At 40.7% G+C, this 25,887-nt stretch overlaps 2 protein-coding genes across 5 annotated transcripts in view; both read right to left on the bottom strand.

The window, feature by feature from the left end:
* Positions 1-1,121: 1,121 nt before the first annotated feature.
* On the bottom strand, positions 1,122-11,118 carry ADIG (adipogenin). The gene is made up of 2 exons (XM_025039675.1): positions 4,979-11,118; positions 1,122-1,240 (listed from the first exon to the last, which is right to left on the bottom strand). Exons 1-2 carry the CDS (start codon positions 5,103-5,105, stop codon positions 1,122-1,124), a joined length of 246 nt encoding a protein of 81 aa, XP_024895443.1. The 5' UTR covers positions 5,106-11,118.
* A 121-nt stretch (positions 11,119-11,239) lies between these two features.
* Positions 11,240-25,887, bottom strand: part of RALGAPB (Ral GTPase activating protein non-catalytic beta subunit) — a 73,417-nt gene continuing 58,769 nt past the window's right edge. For all 4 annotated transcript variants that reach the window (XM_006921807.3, XM_006921809.3, XM_015597055.2 and 1 more), the window contains exons 23-30: positions 24,728-24,886; positions 21,605-21,770; positions 19,073-19,195; positions 17,374-17,510; positions 15,231-15,339; positions 14,356-14,434; positions 12,009-12,157; positions 11,240-11,539 (exon numbers count right to left, since the gene is read on the bottom strand). In XM_006921807.3, the coding sequence (XP_006921869.1) occupies positions 11,346-11,539; positions 12,009-12,157; positions 14,356-14,434; positions 15,231-15,339; positions 17,374-17,510; positions 19,073-19,195; positions 21,605-21,770; positions 24,728-24,886 (1,116 nt within the window). In that variant the 3' untranslated portion in view covers positions 11,240-11,345. The remainder of the gene's footprint in view (positions 11,540-12,008; positions 12,158-14,355; positions 14,435-15,230; positions 15,340-17,373; positions 17,511-19,072; positions 19,196-21,604; positions 21,771-24,727; positions 24,887-25,887) is intronic.

Below are 25,887 nucleotides of genomic sequence, written 5' to 3'. Positions count from 1 at the left end.
CTGGACGTGGGGTCGAAGAGAAAGAAAGGCATGAGGCTGACTCCAAGGTGTACGGCTCAAACGACTAGACCCATCGATGGTAGTGCTGTTCATGGAGACGGAGAAAAGCTGGCAGAAGATCATGTGTTGTGTCTTGCTCTGTTGGGCAGCGAGCGAAAGGAATGATAATAATAATAATAAAAATCCCATCCTAGCCATGAAAAGGTGTCATATAGATAATAGAACTCAGAAGAAAGATTAGAGCAAGATACACACATTGGAGGTCATTGGCATAGAGATGGCGTTTGACCCATTAGAATGGATGAGGTCTCCAAGGTGTGCAATGAGCACTGGAGCTCTGTCATTTTGGGCAAATTACTTAACTGCACTGCCACTCTGCATTCTCATTTGTAAAATGGAGGTAAAAGTCATATCCTCTTTGTAAGATTTCATAAATGAGCTTGTAGAAGGGAAATGCATAGCGCAGGTCCTGGTACCTAGTAAGCACGCAATGAGTATTAGCTATTATTACTATTATTATTACTATTATTATCATTGTCATCATGTCATTCTTTCTACAAATATCTGTTGAGCCCTCACTATGTGTCAGGCATTGCTATGGGTGCTTTGGACACATTGATCATCGAGCAGGTCAGGAGGTGATCAGTGCTTTATCTTTGACAAAAGGAGGAGAGCATAGTAAGGGGGTCATGGAGCCGGGGAGAGATGGCTATATTAGAGGGAGGTCAGGGGGACCCTGCTGGAAAAGAGAATTTGAGCAAAATCCCAGAGGTAAAGGAGTGTACTAGTGGACGTCTAGGGGAGAAGGGCTCCAGGCAGCGGGAGCAGTCAGTGCCAAGTCCCTGAGGAGAGTTGAGGGAGGTGAGGTCAAGAAGTGAAAGGTAGGAGGACATTTGCAAGAAAATTCTTCATGGCAGAGGTGGCTGGTCCTCCAACATGGCAAAAACAGGTCTCGCACACAATGGGGCAGAAGCTTCTCTGACATGGCAGAGGTGGCGAGCTCTCCAATATGGTGAAGGGAGCCGGCTCTCCACATGGCTGGCTGCCCAAGGCTGTGGGCAGGTTCTGAGGCTGCCCCCCTAACCCCACCTCTCTGAAGGGCCTCACCTGGCAGAACAGGCTCACCAGCCCGGCCTCTCCTCCTTTTGGTTATGGCGTGTCTTGTCCCAGTGAAACTTGGCTGGGCCTTTGCTCCAGGGCTCCCAATCAAAGCATAAATCTGAGTCATTTTCCTCTGAATCTGTGGAGGTATGAGACAAGGCCCCTTGGGTGGTCACATCCTGTCTCCTACCCTGACCCAAAAGAAGTCCCCTGCCAGGCCTGGGCATCCTTGAAGCCTTGTCTGAGGCCAGGGGACCAAGGCAGAGTCATGACATATGGGACAGCCCTGAGACCTCAGGAAAATTTCATAGCATTAAATGTGACCAGGGATCAAAAAAAAAAAAAAAAAAAAAAGGTTGTTCTGAGACTCAGAAAGTGGCCATATCCACCTACAAAACAGGGAAGGACCCTAGAGGTGAGCAAATGACTACCTGTATTGGGTGTGGTCCAGAAACAGGGCACCGAGGAGACACAAACCATCCATTTGTCCACCAGTCCATTCATTAACACATATCTAAGTACATATGTACAATGATTTCCATTTCAGCACTATTTTGTGGTAAAACACACACAAGCAATAAAACACTCTGGAAACCATGTGCATGCACGTCCATCATGAGAGGTCTGGATGGCTGACGTATGTCAGACTACCACCAGATGGACACCTGGCCCATCATCCAATGGCATGTGTCAAGAAGCTGTTGAAACAACTGCATTTGGTCTGTATCTTTCCCCTTGCAAGATGTCTGATGTATTACAAGCAAGTTGTGGAGAAATGTTTATGGTAGAATCCCTTTTTTGTTTTTTTTGTTTTTTTTTTTTAGAAAAACAACACCCCCTCCCCCATTTTTTTTTTAAATTTTTTGGGGAAAGCCTACATGCACCATTAAACAGGTGCATGAGCTTGCTGATATGGCTTACCTTGGGAAGGCGTGGTGAAAAAGAGAGGAGGAGGGGAGATTATTATTTTTCTTACAACGCCTACTCGTTTCACTGGTTGCAGAGAAGTAATGGAGGCTGAAGAGAGCCCTCAGATTGCAGACCAAGAACAGGAGACGGATGAGGCTGAGGCTCAATGTCCTCATCTATAAAATGGGCATAACAGTAGCCTCTTCTATGAGGCGGGCTAACTGAAGTAAGACATGTAAAACAGGTGTTCAACAATGTTGGCGGTTATTATGAGTTAAAAATCAGCACAATGGTTTGGAGTGACTGTTGTTCTCTAGACATCGTGATTATTTTCTGACACATTCTATGTTCTAAGTGTTTTACATGCATTTTCTTATTTAATCCTCTTAACAACTTCCTGAGGCAACGACTGGTGTTATTTGAGTTCTGTAATGAGGAAGGCTCAGGAAGGTGACGTCTGGGCTCGCAGCCAGGAAGTAGCTGTGCTGGACTCAAACCTGCCTCTCTCTCCACAGTCCTGGGTAGTTCTGTTGGGTGCACCTGTTGGAAGCCTGGGAACTCAAAGGCAGCTTCAAAATTAACAACTCGTTCCAAGGACCAGCATGAGGGGTGGGCAGGACCCTCAATGGGCATGGCCTATGGTGCCTACTTCTCTGTTTCAGCCTTAAAGTCCATTTCTTTGAAGGTCTTCTTTCTTTCTGCAATTTCCTTTCAAATTGCAAAGGAAATATCCTTGGCAGTGCATACTCTCCTTGAAGGGCATGTGTGGCTTCATCCTCACCACGCCCCCCGCCACGTGATGGCTAAGGACTACTGTTGTCCCCATGGCCAGCTTCCCCAGGGCTCAGCTGCCCACCATCTCTCCTTGCCTCAGTGCTGCTCGGTCTCACCAGGCAGCTCCCTCTTCCTCTCCACTTGCTCCCCGCTCGGCTTGGGAAATCATGTCCTTGAGGGCCACATGGCACTTGCTGGTCAACCCTCTGCTTCCTGGGCCCAGAATCTGCCCTGCCAAGCAGGCCAGGCAGGGGTGGGGAGGCAGAATCAGAGCTACTCTTGTCTGCTTTTCATCCTAGTTTCCAGGCCAAAGTGACTCCATAGCAGACTAGGAAACCACAGGCTAGGGTGTTGCAAGCCCCAGATCCTGGGGTTTGGACCAGTTCCCGGCACAAGGACAAAACACATGCAATGATACTGAGAGTTCCAAGAAGACAGGCACTCTGAGGGAGGGCTGCTAACCTCACTTTAAGGACAGTTTCTGTCCATTGCAAAATTAATAAAAGGGCTTATTTCTTAGTGCCACATAAGGCATCGGTGGGTAAACAGCCACTCAGGAGAAAGTGTGAGAAAGGGTGGGGCAGGGCAGGTGGCGGATGGCTTTAGAGCAGGGCCTCCGAGGAGAATGAATTACTGGAGACTAGTTCCTTAGACCTTAGGTAAAGTGACCCCACTTCCAGAGAAGCCATCCAAAGCCACTCCTATACTTCCTCCTACCTTGACAAAACCAACATTAACTGGATTACTTCTCAGCCTACAAGCACCTACTATGTGCCATGTGTGTGCATATACTGTGTGCCCTGCTGTTGATGTGCATCTCTCCACAGCCCCAGAAGTAGGGACCAATTATTATCTCCATTTTATAGATAAGAAAACTAAGGCTCTGAAAAGACTTGCCCAAAGCCACACAGCTGGTAGGTGGCAGAGCCAGACAATCAGCACTCTTAAGTATTTCATAGGTGTATGACCTTGGGCAGGTTGCTTCTCCTCTCCAAGCCGGTTTCCTCAATTATACAATAAGCATTACTTCACAGGGTTACCCCGAGGACTAAATGAAATAATACACATCAAGTGTTTAACACAAGGCCTAGTACACAGTGTTCAAAAAAAGGTTAGCTATTATTATGAACTACTAAGGGGCAAGGCTGAAATCTGCGCCCACATCTTCTAGACCCTGGACAGATGGCTTTTATAGCCACCATACAGATAAGTGCTGACCTCCACCGGCCACCAGCCCGATGCCTGAGATGTACCCCTCAGGGAGCGTTGTGGTTCATCCTGAGAATGAGGAGATCATAACTTTAAACAAACATTTCCTGGAAGGTCTCCCAGGAACTGCTAATAATTCTGTCATGACTAGCCCCCACATCTGAAGTCATGGGGCAGGTTAGGGAGTGAATTGCTTATCCTGTCTCAATGCTATCTGATCAGAGGTGGCAGCACCTGCCCAGTAGGCCAAAGGTTATGGGGCTGAGGAGCAGGTGGGAGGTCAAGCAGTCCCTAGGAAGAGGCCCAGGGAGACAGGATGCCTGACACCTGACAGGGCAGAGTGTCATTGTGCCATGTGGCCAGGCTGCACCCCTGCCTACCAGCCCCCGGCTTCCGTCTCGGCCAGCTATGCCCTGCCTCCTGCTTTTCTCGGTGGCGCGCTGAGCTCATCAGTGATCCTATGTCTCAGAGAAACCCAGATCCTCTCTGATGTATGGTCTAGGCAGAAAACAGTGTGTTACTGGACCTCTGACAAATACCCAAGGCTGCCATACCCCACTGTACAAGTTGTTTATTGTACAAAATCACTGAGCTGAGGGGGTGAGGACTGAAATCCAGACCATGCTCTGCTCACTGAGCCTTGTGCCCTGGCTGCATTCACAGGAAGGGCATGTTTTACTAATTCATCTACCCAAAGGTCCACCTCTTTCCAAAGGCCACTACTAACACCGAAGATCTTATGTGCTAGCAGTGACCCTAGCACAGATGTGCACACATAACATATTGCCTCCTAGTCAAACTTGGGGACTCATTCTTGGGATTCCAGGTTAAGAAACTCTTATCAGGTCAGTCCTTTTCTCTTTCAGGTACCACCTGTCAACTCTGAGCCAGCAATGAAAATGCCCAAAGGAAGTCCCTCTCTCTGCTGTAGTTTCTGGACCCCATGCCCAGCTCCAGGATTAGGGCCCCACCTGGGCAAACTCACCTTGGCTAAGTAAGAAGCGAAACCAGACGATCAACAAGAACAGCAGCAAGGCCACGGGCAGGCAGAGCCAGAAAACCAGGAAAGAAAACGTGAGGTCGTTCACCAGCGGCACCAGAGGGTACTTCATGGTGCATATGTGGCTAAGCTGGGCCAGCCTGGGCTGAGCTGGCAGGGCTGCCCCGGGGACCTGGTGGGCTGGGCCATGCTCTGCCTTCAGCCCAATTGTGACTGAGCCGGTGATGTAACAAGGAAGTCACAGTGTCCTTCAGGCGAAGGGAGAGCTGTTTTGGCTGAACGGTCAGGAGCCAGAGCAGTGAGAATAAATGTTGAGGCTTTCCAGACGGGTAGGCCTGGGTATGAATCCCTGCTAAGATGCTATTGGGTTCCTCTTGCAGGATGGAAATCTTACCTCACCAAGCTTCCAATAGTTAGAAAAGTAAGTGCTGGAGTAAACATTGCCCCCAGGTGGATATTCATAGATCTAAGGTCTCAAGATTCCTCCAGGAGCCAGCCCGGTCCCCAGTTCCAAAATCTTGGCTACATGTGCCCACATTTACACTTTGTGGGAGTGGTGGGAACTGTGCAAACTGGATGGAGCTTAGTGCATCTAAAGCAAGCAGATGTTATAGCTCCAGCCAGTAACTGAAATGTGAGAAATGCAAGTTCAATATTGCCAGCTTTCCTGACTTATTCCAAGAAAGCCAAAAAATCTTAAATATTTATGTGAAATTTCCCAGTTTAAAAATGTTGAACACTAAAACATTGTTGGCCAAATCAAACAAGTCTGCTGAGCCAGACTGGGTCACTGGGCTGCCATCTAAAAACTTCCTAACACATAGCAGGTCCTCAGTAAATGTGTATTTAATCCGGGAGCCTCAGCACCTCTCCTCATTAGGGTTTTCAGTGAGGGGCCTTTAGGCTTTAACCCTGTTCCTTTATCTCCCAAGTGGGCAAATACTCCCAAATGCCATTCTTATCTCCTCCCACCTGGCCTGTCATTCATTCATATACTCATTCATTCATTCATTCATTCATTCATGAAGTAGTTAGTAAACCTCCATGTGCCAGGCCCTGTGGCAGGAAGGACGCTCTGGAACAGTCCCTGAGCTGGAGGGGAACTCCGGCCAGGCTGGGAGCCTGACTAGCATGGGAAGCCCACACCAGGAAGGGCTGCTGCTTGTGGAGGGAAAGGCAGAAGCGCGGTATTCTCCAAGAGGGTCCTCGGACCACCTGCCTCGGCTGCTGCTGGCAGGTGGGTGGGAGCTCGCGAGTGCTTACGAAACATGCTGATTTCCACACTCGCCTTGCTCCCTCGAGTCAGAACCTGTAGGGATTGAGGCTCAGGACTTGACACAGTAATGAGCAACCAGTCTGATGCAGACTTAATTTTGAGACCACAGCATTTTGTGGAGCACAGGTTGGAAAGCTGGGCAGACCCAGCTCCAGGATGGGGGAGTGGCTGCCAAGAAGTGGGTGGTAGACCTAAAAGAAGTCATGGGGTAGAAGGACTCTCTTATAGGAAGCCACCAGCCCAAAAGGGCCAGCCACAGTGAAAAACGGAGCGAGGAGAGCAGGGGGTTAGAGGGCCAGTGGGTTTAGACGTGTCTTAGCCCAGCTGTGGGATGATCAAGGTTCCCAGAAGAGGTTGTCTGGGCAGATGGTATTAGAATGCACATCCAAGCAGCACAGTGCCCCGGTGGGCGGGCCACTCGAGGCCCAGAGGCCAAGACCAGGAGCTAGGTGGTCTGGGTTGGGGTTAGGGGTGATTTTTTGGCACTGGGTCCTGAAGGGCTGAGGTCAGAGAGAACTGGACAGCACAGGTGGGAAAGGTTTGAACACACATTTTCTTGCCCGATGCCAAAACAGGGCCACTGTGCAGTCAGCCCAGGGAACATTCCCTGGCCACCAGGGCACAGCTGGGGGTCCTGTGATGAGCAGGCAGGACACGTGTGAACACACACCTGGGAGGCAGCTCCCAGGCCTGGCTTCCAGGCATAGTTCAGGGGGCCACACACTGATGTCACCTGGAGTTAGTGCCAGGCTAGAGGGGCTGGCTCTTGGCAAAGGCACACATCACTGTCTCCCAAAGTGGTACAAACCCTGCACCATGTGTGATCTAGGCGCTGAAGTGTCAAACTGGACCCATGGAACCCTCTGCAGCCAACCCTACTTAAAGGGGTAGAAGAGGGGCCGGCAACCTCTCTCCCCATCCCTGACTGGCTAGCCCTAGGAGTCAGATTTTCTGCAGGCAAAGAGTATAGCTGGCATTTCTGTGTTCCCAAGACACAAAGACCCGCCAGCCCTTGGCAACTGCTAACTTCTGTAAGGTGGGTCTCTGCTGGCGGTGCTTTAATTAAACACCTTCTAGCATAGAGGGCCAAATACTTTTTTTTTAAATTAATCAAATTTTAAGTATTGATGAAAACTCTATAAAACTAGGGTGAAAACCCACACATCTGAATTATGAAGGGCAGCCAGAGCAGAGCAGAGCAGAGCAGAACCCCTCTGGAGAGAGTAAGTAAATCAGGAACACCCATGCAGGAATCCAACGCCTGGCCTGTAAACAAAAGCACACACGCTGTTAGATAAGAATCTCCTTAAAATTTAATTGACTAAATGTATTACATTCAATATTCCATGGGTTTCTTCTGGACAAAGGATCGGCATAAATACAAACGAGCCTCTGGGCCTTCTTCCCTAACCAACGAAGAGAAAACACAGGAGGCGGGGGACACGGGTTCACCTTCACATTTACATTTCGCCTGTACAGTTCAGTGCCAGCAATATTTACAGAAAATACAATAAGAAAAAGATGTCTTGGCAACATACCGAAATTCATACAAACTGTATATATGATTTCAAGCAAATAATGATACTGCTTATTTTTTAGCCACAACCGCCAAGCCCTTCGGAGGAGATGCTGTTGGTCACTGCAAGAGACAAGGACTTGGGAAACTTGGTTTTCTTCAACAAATATTTATTGGGCGCCTACTATATGCAAGGCACTGTGGAATCCCAAATTATACCTTTTCCCTCACCGTTAAAAAAAAGAAAAGCATCTGAAGAACATGAGTTGATACTGAGAAAAACACTATACAGTACATGGCTTCTTTAGCTACTGAGGACCCACAGTCTGATTCCACACTGAGCGAGTGGACTACCTCCAGTCTCTCCACCTCAGGACAAGAGGCTGTCATGGAAATCCCTACAATAGTTCACATAATACAATTTACTGTTTCATGTAAACATAAATCGATTCTTTTTAGGAAGCTATAATGTGAATGGGTTTTTAAAATGCTGAATGGAGAACTACTGCCAGCGGGAGTGTCAAATGACCTCTGATACATTTTTTTACCACCTATCACAAAACATGTCTGAGCAAGGTGGACTCCCACTTTGGGTAAAGTTCCATCTTCTAGTAGAAATAAATAACTCTCGAAGTCTCTGCCTCTCTAACAAATACTTCCTCAGTGTATGCAGAAGTAACCACCCGTGAAGGCCTCATGACATTACTGGCCAAAGATGTAGGTTTCTGTATTTATAAATATAGAGTCCAGAGGAGAATTGCCTGCCCTGAAGTAGAGGACCTGGAGATGGAGGACGGTGTGGATAGGTGTGTGTGTGAGTGTATGTGCGGGGCCAGGGCAGAAGGGGGACAACCTTCTGTAACTATTACTGCCAAAGGGCCAATGGGTAGGAGGGGGGCCTCAGGAGGAAGCACTGGACAAAAGGGAGAGTTGGCTGAGCAAGGAAAGGGTTAAAACAGTAAAAGCCCTGCTAATTGTCCCCGGGCTCCCAGATAGAGAAGAGGAGGAAAGCCCCTCATATGTGAAAAAGGAGTATGAGAGACTACCTGCCTCTGTCCTTGTCTCTGAATGCCAGGCTCCGTCACCTCCTGGTGCACTTGTCACATGTAGCAACTAAACTGTTTAAGCCACAGACCCAAGTGTCCCAGCTTGTCCCAAACACATGCTAGCAAACTTACCAAGTGGACTACTAATGACTGCCATTATTCTAGTCAAAGACTTTCAACAAAGGCAGATGAACTCAGTGACCACGAACTCAAACCCATACTAGTGAAAGGTTCAAGGGTTCTTACCACACTCCCATTTTTAGATAGATGTTATTTTGAGCAGAAGGAAACAGCACCTGTATGCCCCATACTCTGTCTGTGCCTTATACACTGGGACTTCAAGCCTTTGGGGGCTGCATAATCCTGGATCCATCCCTCCTTCCCTGGGAGAGCATAAAGTCTTTCAGATCACAAATTGCATTCAACATGGTTCTCCACTTATCAAAGCCATTTGAATTACAGAGTTGCCAGAAATTAGAGCAAATTACAGGATCAGGAAGCCTACCCCCAACATGCACACCAAAGAACATTTGGCTGAGCAGAAATGTAAAACTAAGCCAAAGGTAAAAGTTTTGCTTGAAAAACTACACTGTGGAAATATACCTACATCAGTTATTTTTAACCTCTGGAAAGTTATAAGTTGCTCATTGATTTGTAGCCTTCTTTGTTCACATCCACTAAAACAAGGGCCCATTTTTCTCTTGAACCATCAATTTGGAATTTCCATGAAAGTTGATAAACCTCACCTATACCTGCTGAGCTACTAAAACATTTTTAGGGTAGAACTTGCTAAACTTTATCATACATCCTCCTCCCCCTATGCTACCAATTGGAAACATCAATTTATTGCCCAGATTAATAAGAAAATTAATTACTGAATAACATTATACCCTGAATGGAAACTGGAGTCACAGAAGGTGAAGGTTACCTTTACCTGAGCTTAAAACAAACATGAAGAAAAAAGTACATCAAACTTAAAACCAAGAGCCGCTATGCCCACATCTCTTGCTCACAGATGACAAAATACATACTTCTGGAACAGAAATATCTGCACAGGGAATTAAGCCCTACACTACCCCCTACTTCCTAATTAAACCACCAAAACATCAAACCAAACAGACCATTGTAGCCCTGACCTACAGAATCTACTGACATCAGAGTTCAAGTGTGAAATCACCCCTTATACAACTGTGATCACTCCTCTTTGGACTTTAAATGTGACTTATTTTCTTAACGTAAAATAATCCTAAGAAGAAAGCACATAAGAACTGGAGAAATGAGCAGTGTATACTCTGGCACTGTAACAGGCATCCTTGTAAGGATGTTCTGGGTCTGGCTACCTCAAAACATTTATCCCTGGCAGAAAAGTAGCAGCGAGGTAACAGAAGTATGTCTAAAACCCAGGCTGGGATTTGTTGTGCCTTCAGCTGGCAAAATCCAGAAAATATGACGACAGCCATTTCTAGCAGTGGCCACCCAAGAAGGCAGTCACTAATATTTGTCAATTATGATGAAATCAAATCCAGTAGCTCTCTGGGAGAGATCTGAATTAGTAGTGGTGAGAGGCTATTTCCTGAACCCCAAATTAGAATACTTCATAAACCTCTACAGTCTCCTGCTTGGTCCTGAAATGAGAGACAATGGGTGAAACCAAATAATTTTCAACCCTTGTTGTTAATTTACATTTCTTACTACATAACCAAGAAATTACCAAGAAATTACAAACGTTTAACCTGTCATTACATCACCAAGCTAGACAATACCTGGAGAGTAGAGGCATCACTGCTGTCATAACTTTTAACTCCACAAACTCCATCGGTACCCCCATTAAAGGATAGGGCCATACCTCCATCTTAGAGCTGTTCCTGGGCCACACAGAAACTGATGCCTTCGGAAAGGTCTGTGCGGTGATGAGAATAATTTTTTGAAATGTGGAGAGAAAATATGAAACATTTTAATGTCAGGCTGCTTATTTATGTTCTTTCCTGTCAACTGGATAGCTGGATAACAAATGGACCTACAAGTGAACAGAAAGTTGAGATTTCTTTCCTTCTCCTCCATGCTATCAACAAGAGTCTTTAAATGTCCTGGAAGATTCTGAGACAGATTTTAATTTTGAACACAACCTCCTAAAAAGTGAGGTATAAAACTATCTTCAACTTCTAATTTCCAAATTTGATAACTACCAATGCATGTGTTTAAACTGAGATGCATAAAAGCCTTTCTCCTCAAAAGGCTTAGATTTAACTAAAATTGTTACTTTTAAAAGAAAGTTTATGGCTAAAATGTATATTTTTTTTTTGAATATGATTGTGTCTGGGAGCCCATTTTCACTAGAAAGCTGGAAGTCTTCTATCAAATGGATTTATAATGTGTTTCTTCTATTTTGGTGATTAAACAGTAACCTCTTGGTGAGTGAATTGTTTTTATTTTTACAGTGATCACCTATCAAATTGTTTTGCTTTGATATTATAACCCCAAGCTGGAGTTCAAGATTCCTAGACACACGGTGGTCTAAGAACTGCAGTTCTTGAGTCCAACCTCCTGGAAGAGTGAAGTATAAAACTCTGGCTCCAACTGCTTGTTCCGGTACTTGTTGACAATGTCGGTGATTTTTTGTTTCCGGCGGACATGTGGTGGACTATAGGAGTCACTCTCCAGTCTCTTTCTTCTACAAATATTAATTACAGTCTGCCTCACCAGAAAACCTTGAAAACAGAGGGTTTTAAAATCGATGTGAATAACCAGTCAGGTAGGTGAACTATCAGTACTGAAGTGAACAGAATTCAAACTATTATCAATCCATTTGCAAAACTCCCCGTCCCCAGAAAGACAGAGGTCCACTAAGATAAAACTGTCAGAAGAAACACACGATGACAAGAAAAAATAAAGTAAAAATCTAGTCTGACAACCCAATTCCTGCCCTGGATTATAAACAACTATTTTCTTTCCAAATACTGGAAGTTTGTGAATTATAGTTGTACTCATACTTACTAGATTAAGTGCAGTTCAGAATAGGACAAAATATCCTTCCTTTTTAATAAGATCATGGCATTTTTTACATGTGGGAACTATTAAGTAATACCAGTTTCCTTATTTTTAATTGTTTGGTTCATAAACATGTTAAAGAAAAAAAGAAAGAAAACGTAACCCGCCAACCACATGCGAAGACCTCACCGAGCGCTCGCCTGCTGACGATCATCCCATCCACAAGAGGGATGACCATGTTAAACTTTCCAGTGGCTCCTTGAATTTTTATCCGGAATAATCCAGTGTTTAAAGGGTGGATGAAGATGACGGGAACTTCTTTTTCAAGAGTGGTAGATCTTAAGAAAAGAAAACTCTTTTTACCCCAGATAATCAAGTATTGAAATCTTTCATGTATAATATAAGAATACAAGGGGCCTGTTGCCATGCAGGGTCTGAGAAGGGCTAACGAGTCAGTCTGCTCAGAGTCCTCTTTCTGGGAGCCCATGATGAAGCCCTCCACCAACACCTGACCCTAAGTACTCATCACTGGGGCCAGGCTTTTAAGCTGAGAAAAAAGGCACTAAAATGTACTTAGAAAACCCCTGGGGACATGAGGTGGAAAAAGGGCCCAGAGAAAGCTACTATGGGAAGCTACAAATCTAGCAAGCACCCATGGGACTTTCACTTAGATCCTCCTCCTTGTAGGGAACAAAAGTGGACTGCTCTGAGTGCAGGGAATTCCCCTGCAGTCAATGCTAGCATCTGAGAGCAGAAGTAGGAGTATAGCTTAGGCCTATTATGGGAACTCCTGATATAATTTGTTTTCAGGGGTTGGGGGAGGAGGCTGGGAGGGCCTCTTCAGCAGAGAAGATAAATGGCCACATCTTGGCAGAGCCAAAGCCATCAAAGCCTCTGAACAGGTAACAGGAGTACCTTTGAAAGACTGAGTTACATATCATGTGTCCGGGACATGCCAATGCATCTAGAGGTACCTGTGTGAGTCTGTGACGCTATATGTCAGGGTTGGTATTTTTCTTTTGCAACACAATGAGCTTTCTGTCTATATAGGTAAAGTGACTTTACCCAAAGCAACAATGAGTCAACTTTTCAAGACATTAAATAAAATTCAATCCTATACTAATTCCATCCTCAAGGCAAATTCTAATACAAATTTTACAGTCTAATCACATTAGAACTGTTGACCTAAAAAGATCAAAAAATATATATATGAGACACTTAAAAGTTCTCTTCCAAACTAGTTCTAAAAAAGTCCATCTCATAAAACTATTCTAGTCTCTTCAGCAAGTCAGTGTCATGGAGAAAAAATAGAAATAGGACTGCTTTGAATTAAAAGAGACTGAAGCAATTAATACAGGATCAAGCTCCTGGAATGGATTCTAGTTTGAACAAACCTAGCTATAAAGATGTTTTCGGGAAAACGGAGAAATCTGAATGTAAACTGGTTATCAGATGAAATTTAGAAATTGTTACTAACTTAATGATTATGATGTTATCTTTATTTTAAAAGTGTTTTTAATTTTTAGAGATGTATACTGATATATTTAGAATGTTAGGATATCTGTAATTTGCTTTAAATACTTTAGCATAAAAAACGCAATGTTTTCAGATGACTTGCCCTGTTCTAGAAATTTTAAAATTATAGTTATAACAAATCGACTTTACTTGCTTCATTTCTACAACAATAATCTTAACAATGTTAGATGTAAATATTGTAAAATGTAAATTCATCTTACATGCAATACAAATCAAATCATGTAAATAGAGGGAATTTATTCAAAGTTAAAATATCAAGTTTAACTTGATATCAAGGGTAGTTCTGTGAGACATGAGAGATGAGGTTAGCATTTAGGTTCAGATCCTTTTTTATTTACTGAATTTGTGATGCTGAGGAATAAGCACTATGAGTCTATTTCACCACATCTGTAAATTGAAGATGATAACTGTACCCCTGGAGTTATTTTAAAATATTTGTTTAAACCAAAAACAAGCAAGCAAAAAACCTTGAAACTATAATGCCTCTACAGATACACTGTTACTATTCTTGCAATCATTTTTTTTTAATCCTTTTTGTGCATGGGCAGCTAAAATAGAAATCTTACCATAATAATGAAGTTAGTATTACATTTTACTTAGAAATATTTTTCCATTAAATAGCTCATGTGATGAGGATATTTTAACTACCTATCCAGAATGTTTTGACCAATTTAATTCAAATACTTCCATCTAATATTGCTACCCTATTATCACAGTCTTCATTAATATTTAATTGCCTTCACATCTCCATTTGTCTTTTTGCTGCAGATAAATATAAAATAGCAATTAATTATGCCATTTGAAAATGCTGCTAATTTGTTCACCTTGTGCATTTATCTATAAATTTGTGATTCTTTTTCCTTAACTGTGTTTATTATTGCCTTCATCCCTTCTGTTTCATTAAGTCTATTTCTTGATTAAACTGAAATCAACTTATTTGAAAAATAAGTTTCTCAGTGCTTAAAGAAATACTGATAAACTTCAGCAAATAAGAGCGTACCTTAGAGAAGTGCTACTATTTGCAGTAGTTTCCACACCAGTACTAATTTCTGTCATCAGGTCTGAGAGGGGAAAGTTTTCTGGAAGAAAATAATAGCATTACAATTAATATCTCCCTCCAATTTCCCAAATAGAAAATCTAATTTCCTAATCTCTTTACATAAGCAGGCAATAAATATATATATATGTCTGTGCTGTCCTACAATATATAATCCTAACTATTCCTCATAAATAAAAATAACTCTCTCTCAAGACATTTTAGTTAAGTTCATCTAAAGCAGAGAGTCTTTAGAGAACATAGTAGTCTTTGAGGGCTTAGAAAGGGTTTTGGAGAGACTGAAAAGCAACTATATCACACTTTTCCACAAACTCTGAACTGGATGAGATTCCAGGCTATGCTTTTCTAATGCTCTTATGTTGCTTATATAAAAGTCATGAGGAACTTATCCACAACAGAATTCCTGAGGACAAATTAATCTTCACGTTAAAACTAGACAGTATGGTTCATGCAAAGAGGGTGAGTGAAGTGCTCCCCCTTCCCCTTTCCAGAGGTCCTGTGAATGATTGGGACTAACTGGCAATAAATCATTAAGTCATACCAAACATAGCCAAAGACTCTGTATTCACTAGTCTCATCGAATCTTCATGACAATGAAATAAATAGGTGCCATGACAGTCTCCATTTAACAGATAAATAATCTAAGGCTTAAGGAAATTAAGTGAGTGATGGAGCTACGATACAAACCCAGGCTTGCTGAACTCCAGTCCCAGTTCCCGGCCACCACATCATGCCTATCCTGCCGCTCCTTTAGACATTTAGCAAGTCACTGTCATTCTATTATAATTTTATTTATGGAGAAAGTCCTTATACAGTACCTATATCATCATAGCGTTCTACCCACACTACAGAAACTCTTGTCTCAGGTCCGAGGGGAGGCACAGGGCGACCCTGAGGCAGTTTCTTCATTCTGGAACTGGGACTGAGCTACAAGGGGCAGAGAAAAGCAGAAGAGGAGGCAAAAAAAAAAAAAAGGGCTTAATAAAACTAAAATTATACATTCATCAAGCTGCCCAGCATCATAAGGATTAGGTCATGGGAAATCAGTTTAGAAAAACTATGTGAAAGACATTTGCAAACAAGCTCTTCTTTGGCTCCTTTCTTTATCAAATCTCAACCTAGAACAAGGAAACGAAGGCCTAAAATCCTCAAAAGAAAAAAGGGCAAGGAATATCAAATAATTATAATTGACGTTAATAAAAATAAAATTTGCGGGCAATATCTAATTAGCACTTAAAAGGACTTGAGTCTGTCTATGTGGCTAGAAAGCAGTATGCTCTCCCCATCACAACAGCATCACTAATTTGTCTGGGGATCCTTATCTCTTAAATGTCCCACCAGCAAACTGTTCTCAGACCAACTGCAATCTAGGCTACAAAAATTCCTTTTTTTTGTCAGCAAAAAGAAAAAAAAAGTTGCTTGGGTCTTCACTATTATTCAGTTTTCTCCTGGCTTCCCTGCCCACCCAATCAGCTTTAAGTTTCTTTGAAAGGCTAGCAGGCCTATGTGGCTCTCCGTTAGCAACTGGCACTCTGAGCCCCATCACTTTCAAGGCATGCAGCAGAGCTAAGTTTATGCTAAAGCCTTAACGAAGCTATGTGTACCGAGAGGGAATCTCATACCTAAGTTGAATTTAAAAAATAAAATTGCTTTATTAACACAAAAAATATACGTGTCTTTATCAGATTACCAGAGACCATGGCAATTCCCCCAATTCTTGTTTCTATTGTGGCAATCACAGAAATGAGTGACCGAGAGATTTCCCCCAAACAGTGACACATCCAGCCACACTCAGAGATTATTTTCTGTGCTTAAGTCAGGCCTACCTAGATTATTTCCCTTTTGATTAACTCAAAATAAGGTTAATTACATTCACAAAATCCTTTTTCTATATAATGTAATATAATCACAAGATATTTCATCATATTCACAGGTTTCACTCACATGCAAGGGGATGACATTATATAAGGGCAAGAGTCACAGGGGGTCATCTTAGAATTCTGTCTAACACAGTGACTTTTTTCCTCCAACTTTGCCAAACTGCTTTTTCTGCATCTATTGAGATAATGACTGTTCTTTTTTTAGTTTGTTAGTAGCCTACAAAGTATATGATAAATAAGAACAATGTGCTTTAAGAGTTGTCATCCTTTGGATTTTAAGGAATAACTATGCTGGCATTCAGAAAATGAGTACAAGGGCAGCCAATCACTGACTATTAGATCTGGCTAAAATCCTACATTACTACCCAACAATGACTTGTTCATTTCCAAACTGTATTCTGTGAAATCTTTTTAAATGGAGCAACTCCTGATTTTCAAAATCAGTCTATTTCAGAGAGTCCTATACAACTTAACCTTTTTTCCCAGTTTTAAAGGAGAAAACCTCTTCCATATACTTTAAGCATGTACTTACACTAAAAATAATTTTCACTATAGAAGGACCCCAATTAAAATCTTATACAATAAAAGAATGGCTTCAGTCAAGTATTTTATTGTTATTTTTTTTAAATCCATCTTCTTACACTTAGGAATGGATCCTGTACTCTTGTTATCACTTACTTTGGTCACTTTCCAGTAAGGATTAAGAGGTAACATGAGGAGAAAAAACACATAACATCCACTGAAATGGTAAGAAAAAATGTAGAGCCAATGCTGTACCTTTAGTATTTCTGAGACAAAATAAAAACCTAGGCTTGAGAAGAAATGGGTAAGAGAACCAAGCATGGTACCAGAATGGCTAAATCAAGGAAAACAATAGAGGCTCTCTTAGGATGAACTACCTGTTGCAAGTTGAAAAAAAAGAAAGCTGTAAGAATTTGTTTTTTTTAAAAATGAAGCTACTAATGAATCAGTACAGCTATAATTACTCTCTAGGTTAAAATCAAAAGCTTTTCAGGTATGATTCTATAATTACCCTCATTTCACTATAGATTTTTGGAGCTATATCAACAAAATGACTTACCCTTTGTGAGGAATTAAGATTGTCTGTGTGATTAGGGAAAAGCTCAAGTGTCAGGGATGGCTGTTTCAGAATTCCTGGCATAAGATCCATATTTGAATCACTATCTTGGTCTGAGATGTTACTTTCCAATGAATCAGCTACGGGGTAAAGAAAAAAAATTATTATAATACCTACTATCTCTATGGAACAAAAAGTGTTTGAACTAATTATGCTAATAGTCTAACCTAGTCTAGAAGCATTGCTTCTAGAGCATGGGTCGGCATACTTTTTCTGTAATGGGTCAGGATATAAATATTTTCATCTTTGCCGGTTGTACGGGTCTCTACTGCATATTCTTTGTATTTTATTTACGACCATGTAAAAATGTAAAAACTCCTCTTGGTGTTCTGAATTTGGCCTATGTGCCATAGTTTGCCAGCTCCTGCTCTACAGGATAACTGAGGTAAGACTACAAAGTATTTAAATTTTCAAACGTGGAACATAATAAGAGTCATGTTATTTTCCAAATTATTCTGATTATATATTCAATCATGTAGCATGCTGCCAAGTAGCACTAGGACATCCCAAAGCTACGGAGGATCTAGTCTCTGTGATTAAGGAGTGATCTGGTTGGGGACAAACACACAGAAAGTTATAAAAAACAAAATGAAAGAAGACAAGCGCACAGCTGACACAGAAGATGTTTCATGACTGGAGGTGAAGGCTCAATTACGGGAACTACAGTGCAAGTACCTGGATCTAGCTCTGAGAGGACTGGATTAGTGCTAACAGGCTAGGCCAGAGACATTAGGCAGGGATTCAGCCCACAGAGGACAGACAAAGCCTGGCTTCTGGAAAAGCTGGTAGATCACAGTCTTGACAAAAAGGTAAGATACTGACCTACACCATGGAAGGCCACTCCTGCCAGGGACATAAATGGCCCCACAGTATGAGACAGGAAGGGGCCCAGGATGGGAAGTCAAGGGTTCCAAGTACAAACAAAAGTTAAGAGGCTGCCATGGTAGGTCACGTGAAAATTCATTATCCTGGAGATGAAACCATGCAAATGTGATGTGTAGCATCCCATCCTATGGATGGTCTCAATGAAAAAGAAGATACTTTTCTACTTGCTGGCTGGTCAGGCACAAAGAAATGGGCTTAATTTGCAAGAATCAAAGGTTTTAGGTAAAATAAGACTATGAGTTCTGATTGAAAAGTAATAATCACTCCTGATCCTTAAGAAGAACAGGCTCGATCTCTATCTTTTCTAGGCTGTTGAAGTTTCTCCTGCTTGGTGTTCAATCATCCAGAGGCCTTCATGAGAGTCTTCCAATTGTAAGATTCTCCGGGGTTCCATATAAAGGCTCTCATATGGAAATTGGGAAGCAGGTGGGGGCTCACTCATGGTTAATGAATAAACTGGAAAATAGGCTTCTATGTATTGATTAAATTAATTAAAGCTTTCTTTAATTAATGAGTGGGTCTCCATCGCTATTTAAATATTATGAGAGGGTTGATCTGCTTGTCTTTAACTACTTTCCTTAAGAAAGTTAAGAGGGGCTAATGTCCTATACCTTTGCATAAGCTAAAAGCTATCATGTCTTAGAAGCAGAAGAATGCCTTAGGAGACTTGAGAATCTCTCACAATGCAATAATACTGCACAAACCAGTGAATGCCAAAATATATCGTAAAACAGCACTATACAAAAAATACTCTTACTTAAGGACTCCACAGGAGAAGGAACCACAAAAGCTATTTCCGTAAGGGCATCGGCATAATACAGCACCTTCTTCTGTCCATTGAAAATGCTAGCCCCGACATCTTCTGAGGAAACCACTTCATCTAGGAATGAGAAACACTACATTATTGCTCCAAAAAGTAGGGAAAAAAAAATTCATCCTGCTTTGTGAAATTTTAACTGGTTAATAAAGCGATGATAAATAGAACGTACATTTCTAACAAGAATAAGTTGGTGTGTAAGAATAAACTATAAATGTTTACTAAATGTCTTTATGGTAACTTTAAATCATAAAATCTTAATTTTGCAGTTTCTGAAATTACTCTAAATCAGACCACTTTTGATGAGCAGGGCCTTTGGCTCACTTGTATGAGGCAGATTAAGGGAACAGTCTTTTGGGAAGAAGCAATAATCAAAAGGACCAAGACCCCACAGTCCCTATAGAGGGAGTTGAGGCATGTGTGTGTGCGTGCGTGTCTGTCTGTCTGTATGTACGTACATACTCTTGCTTTCAAGGCATTTCTGTCCCTGGTCTCTTCTCTGCTGCTCCTCCTCAGCTCTGCTTCTGTACCCCCTTCCCCAGTGGTCAGTGATATGATATAAAATGTACAAGCAGTTTTAGTAATAGTATCTGCTCTAAGCCAGCAAGATTAAATGAACAAAAGTAACATTCCTGAGAGCTAGTATAATTCTCAATTAAAATGAACACAATAGCCTACCAGTAGTAATATATAAAGACCCACAACCTGACAAAAAAATTGGGAAGAGGAAATGAACAAGTAGTTCTCAGGAAAGAAGTAAAAATACAAAACTAAATCTCAATCGTAATTAAAAACAGAAAAATTCTGACCTAACAAACTAGAAGATACCTAATGTTGGTAAGGATGTGGCAAACAGGAAGTTTAGACCAGAGGTTAGCAAACTTTTTCTGCAAAGGATCAGAGAGTAAATAAGACTTTATAGGCCATGTGGTCTCTGCCACCACTACTCAAGTCTGCCACTGTAGCATAAAAGCAGTATCAGACAATATATAAATGAGTGTGGCTGAGTTCTAATAAAACTTAATTTATAAAAATAGGCATAAGCTGTAGTTTATTGACTTCTGGTTTAGAAACTAGGAAGGCATTTTCCATCTACTATAGTAGATGCTATGGTTACTGCCCCGATATCCACTCCACCCTCCCCTACTGTTTGCAGCAGCTGTGAACTGTGGGCGGGACCAACCCTTCACACCAGTTCTACCTTGTCTATATTTCTCTGTCAGGATCATTCCATCTTTCCTGTCACAGGTTTGGGATGGTCACTATGCATCTCAGGATTTGCGAGTGGGGCGGTTCTGAGACTCCTCTCCAGGCTAGTGTGGTATGTAAATGTAAAGGCTGGAATTGCCTTTTTGCACTAAGAGAGAAGCCAGGCTGTGAACAAAGCCAACACATGGAGAGCAGAGCTAAAGAAAAAACTGCAGAGAAACAGAACTGGAGCGCTGATCAAACGACAACAAGAATGTACACTAATCTCTCAAACTTTCAGTTACATGAGGCAATAAATGACCAAATCTAAGCCAGCATGTGTCAGGTTTTCTGTTACTAGCAGTCATAAGCATCCAACTAATATATTTATCAAATTGAAAAATGTGCATATCCTTTATCGATCCTACTTGGGGGAATTTAGTCTATAAATATAAGCACATATTAAAGGATATGTGGAAATTAAAATTAGAGTATATCCACAAATACTCTGATTCAACCTTGGTTGAAATTAGAAAAGAACTAGAGGTAACAAGTGACAGTGGCATTTAATGGGAAACCTTACGAGAGTGTAATCTTGTTGACAGAAGAATTCTGATAATTTGAAGCACTGGACACAAGCATTAATGACCTCGGAGAGATAATATTAACTTTCTAGTGACTGCAGGAGCCCTCAGAACAAAGAACATTAGCCAGGTGGGGCAAAGGTTTTAAGTTTAAATTTATATTTGCTCTGGTATTTGTTATCCTGATTACATGTCCTCAGGAGGATTTATAGAGATGGGTTTTTATATAACATCCTAGAATGTAGCCTTTAATGATAGCCACAAACATATCTGTTAATAGAAAACTGTATTTACTAGACAAAAATACACTTGTTAGGAAACTATATTGTTTACTATAATCTAAATTTATTGTAATATTGTTGAAGAAAATAGTATTTGCTCACTCATGCTATAAAAAAGGAATTTATTAGCCTTGTGATAATTAAGCCATTAACTTTATATGAATTAACTCTACTTATAAAATTCATTCATTTGTTTGTTTATAATTTTTTGCCTATGTACAAAGAAAATGTTTGGAAGAATATACAAACTACTATTAAGTAACCTCATGTGAGGACGAGGATTAAGGGAAGGAGATTTCCCCTTTATATACCTCTGTTTATTTTTTTAAATAAGACTACAAAATCATAGTAAAAGGCAGGAGGGGAGTGGAATCAAGAGTAACAAAACAAGAAAAAACAAATGACCATTATGAGTTTACCTTGCTCAGGTCCTTCACCATCATCGCAACTATTAATAGACCAACTGGTGGAAACATGCCCAGTCCAACCAGGGTGTCTGCCCACATCTACTGACCAGCCAAGGGAGAGCAAAAATTCTAGGAAATGTGGCTGAACATTTCTGGAAGACTCCACATTCTTTAAAATCTGAAATATAAACCAATTATCAGCTATAATGAAGGAAATAAAAGAGCATATCAAACTAAAGCTTCATAAAAATCAGTTAGCTTTGAAGTGTCTGACAAATCAAGTCCAAGCTCAGTATAAACCGGGGAATATATCACTGTAATTTAAAATGCATGCTTTCAAAGTAGATAGATTTGAGTTTGCATCCTGGCTGGGCCTTGGGCAAATCTCCTAACCTTACTGTTTCAGTTTCTTCATCTATAACATGGGGATAATAACGACAGTTGTGAAGATTAAGTGAGATAATGCAAGTAAAGCCCTTAGCTCCCTCCCTAGCAAAACAATTACTGAACCAGACATATTTATTAAAAGTAAACAACAAACACTATGTCCCTGCCTTCACAAAGGTTACTGTCTGGTTAGTGAGAAACATTACATAGGTATGTAATTATTTACTTACAGATCTTGACGAATGCTATAATACAAACCTATTAAAAATTCAATAAAGACTAAAAAATGAGAGCAAAAACATTCTTCTTAGTCCAAAGAAGAGAATGCAGCTATTCCAGAAAAAAATGAAGTGACCAGAAGGTTCTCTCCTCTTCATTAAGTACCAAATTTAAGAAAAGCCCCTTGTTCTAAAACAGTGGTTCTCACAAAGCTGAGTTTGCCCTCCAGGGGACATCTGGAAGTATCTGGAGACATTTTTGTTACCACAACAGGTGGGGCGCTACTGGTATCTAGTGAATAGAGGCCAGAGATGCTGCTAAAAGACCTATTTACAGGACAGCTCCCATAACAATTATCTCGCCCAAAACAGCAACAGTGATGCTACTGAAAAGCCTATGCTAAAGGAAAGAAAATGAGGCATCACCTACAAATAAAAAGGAAATTTTTTGGGGCAACGTACCAAAATCACCTAGGTACCTTCTCAAACAGAAGATTCTCTTAGCCCACTCCAAGCCTTCTTCACTGGAGTCAGCAGATAGGATCGTAGAATCACTATTTTTAAAAGCTGCCCCAAAGACTGATGCAGCCAGTCTGCATATTACTAACGTAGTTCATATAATGCTAATCTATGTCAAGACCATTAAGAGGCCTGATAAAATCAAAATATGGGGTGTTCCTTCTATTACTTCTCAGTCCACTGGGCATCACTGCCAGTCCATCATCTCTCAAACACATCATCTCTTTAAACACTTCTCTTTAGAAGTGTACCTACTTAGTTCACCCATATCCCTTCATATTCTTTTAAGTGCCAGGAACTGATTTAATAGCCAGTTCCAATTTTCTTCCAATTAAAGTTTTTATTCATAAGTGAAACTCTTAAATAAGTAATTTCTGAAAATTTAGTCAAAATACAATAAGTGAATCAAATTCAACTTGAAGGCCACTGGCTGGCAGCCGGAAATTCATCTAAATCTACCCTGTGGCCAGCAAAGGCAGGTCTCCACCGTTCTAAAGGAGGCCTCAGAGAACCTTCATTGTTTCCTAGTCACTCTGTCTTTAGACAGCTAAAAAACCTGAATTGATTGGTTTAAGAGTTACCTCCAGGGTTTGTGTTATCTTCTTTTACAAGGAGGAGAAAAATGGCCCCATTATTCTCATCCTAACCATTAGATACATAGACTTCCTTCAAAACAGATCCCCAAACCCTGGAATTAATCCAATTCTACTGAGGTTCTTTCAAAATATTTGAGTCTACCAGTCTCATCCCTGGCTACCACCAGGCCATATTCTCTCAAGATCCAAGCATACTAGACTGCACAATGAATTTTGTGAAGATATAATTCTGACCTCCAGAGCCTTTACACATGCTATTATTTTGTTAGTAACAACCTGCTTCTATCTTTTGACTTATTGTCAATGTATACATCAAACACAAACTTAAATGTCTTTTCCTCCAAGGATGCCTTCATAAAACTAGGTTGCTTTCTTGTTATGGCTCCTATAACATGCTCATATGCTTAGCATACTTTGCTATGGTTTTTAATTTAATCATCTGCCTTTCCCCCTAAACAGCAGTCTTAGGAGGCCAGAAACCTTGTAGATCTTGTTCACCACTATAACCCTGGCACCTAACAAACAGTAGACATCTAAATACTTATTGAATCTGTAACATGAAATGAGAAAAACTTTCCCATAAATCAAATCTCCTTTTCTAGTAGCTCAACAATAATTTGAAGTAGTGCTTGTAGTATAAACATTTTGTGACTTTGGTTAATTTCTCAAGGTGCACTCAATTTGATTAGTTAATGGTCTTATAATGATTATAATAAAATTCCAAGATCATACAGTCATAGTGCCCTACATGCCTGAATTTTACAAAACTTCCTTTGACCCTTTCCTAGTCACGATTGGTAACTACCTGCCTATTCCATGTTCCAACTATTCATTTCCAACAGACACCTCAAATCTCCTGCCATTTGCTGTTTTCCACTCTCACCTATTTTACAGATTTCTTCATCCTTCTCCTAGTCTTTTACGCATATTCAACTGTTTCACTTACTCTGTTTTTATCCTTTATTTCAGGTGCTATTTCTCTCACTACACACTACACATGCCTCAAGTGAAATTATTTGCTTGTGAAATTACCTGGAAGGTGAGTTCCTTAAGAGGAAAGACTTTTTATTCACAGGGAAGATATTCAGTAAATATTTGTTTTACTCTTCTTAAGCAATCAGGCCTAGCTTTAGCTTTCTGTCTAACCTTCTGTATTTTAGTTTCTTTAGTCTTAAGAATTTTAATTTCTTAAGAGGAAGAAAGACATACTATAGCTCTACTCTAAATCACATCCATTGAGAGTCATGACTCAGGACTCTAAGCATCATAGTTTTCATTAATTCAGTTTCTAAACTAGTTCACAAGTCTTTAAGTGTCAAGTATAACTCATCTCCTACTATGGATAAGCTCAAGCTATATAAAAAGTTTTATATTTATGAGCATAAAAAATTACCCCCAAAATTCAGAAATCTTACCTCCTGGTTTGTTTTCTGACCTGGTTTCATATAGAAAATAAAAACTGTGTCGAAGGGACGACATGGCAGGAGATCCAGATACCCAATGTCATCAAAAAATCCAGATATCGTGGAGTCAAGTGCAATAAGGTGAGGAGGTAGACGACTGTTTGCAGGTTCCTATCACCAAAGGAGGAAAAGAGAAATTATTACTTCTTTTCACTATTCTAATTATAAAAGCAATACTTGTTCATGGTTTAAAATATATTAAATATAAAATTTACAAAGTGGCAGGAATAGGCACAACCATAATCCTGAAGAAATGATTTAACATTTTTGTGTACTTCCAGTTCTTTTATTTGCCGTTTTTGTTAAAGACAATTGAAATGATACTACTTATTTAATTTTAGGTCCTATTTTCTCTATATCATGCTTTCTGTAAAAAAAAAAAATTAATGCACTTTTTTCTCATTCATTGCTGGTAGAAATGCAAAATGGTACAGCCACCTTGGAAGACAGTTTGGTAGTTTCTTGCAAAGCTAAACATAGTCTTACCATTCAACACAGCAATTGTACATCTTGGTATTGATTGAAATTAGCTAAAAACTTATGTCTAACAAAAACAAACAGAAATGTTTATGGAAGCTTTATTTGTAACTGCCAAAACTTGGAAGCAACCAAGATGTCTTTCTGTAAGTGAATGGATAAACTGTGATACATCCATACAATAAAATATTATTCAGTGATTAAAAAAAAAAATGAGCTATCAAGTAACAAAGAGACATGGAGGAATCTTAAACACACATTGCTAGGTGAATGAAGCCAACTTGAAAAAGCTACATACTGTATGATTCCAACTACATGAAATTCTGGAAAAGGCAAAACTGTGGTGGTTGCCAGGGGTTGGGGGAGGTGAGGTAGGAGGGATGAATAAGAATAATACAGTGGATTTTTAGGGTAGTGAAACTATTTAGTGTAATACTGTACTTTTTTGTGTGGTGATCTTAACTCTCATCTTAAATATTTTATGATTCTCTTAGGGTTGTCTAATTAAAAGTCATATTACCTATGAACTGTCTTCTTTCCAATAGTTTTATCTCTTAATTTCTTTTCATATTTCATTGACTTTCCTGGTTTTGATAATTATAACTATAGTTATGTAAGATGTTAGTATCGGGGAA

Source organism: Pteropus alecto, unplaced genomic scaffold (assembly GCF_000325575.1).
Source record: "Pteropus alecto unplaced genomic scaffold, ASM32557v1 scaffold45, whole genome shotgun sequence".
NCBI lineage: Eukaryota > Metazoa > Chordata > Mammalia > Chiroptera > Pteropodidae > Pteropus > Pteropus alecto.
The sequence above is the reverse complement of the archived record's forward strand: the minus strand, read 5'-3'. Positions and strand labels throughout refer to the sequence as shown.

What these genes read in the sequence shown, in the direction of transcription:
- ADIG (XM_025039675.1), bottom strand. Translation starts at nt 5,105, where the DNA reads ATGAAGTACCCTCTGGTGCCGCTGGTGAACGACCTCACGTTTTCTTTC. An exon ending in TCGCTTCTTACTTAGCCAAG is followed by an intron (nt 1,241 to 4,978) that starts GTGAGTTTGCCC and finishes ATACCTCCACAG; the next exon opens with ATTCAGAGGAAAATGACTCA.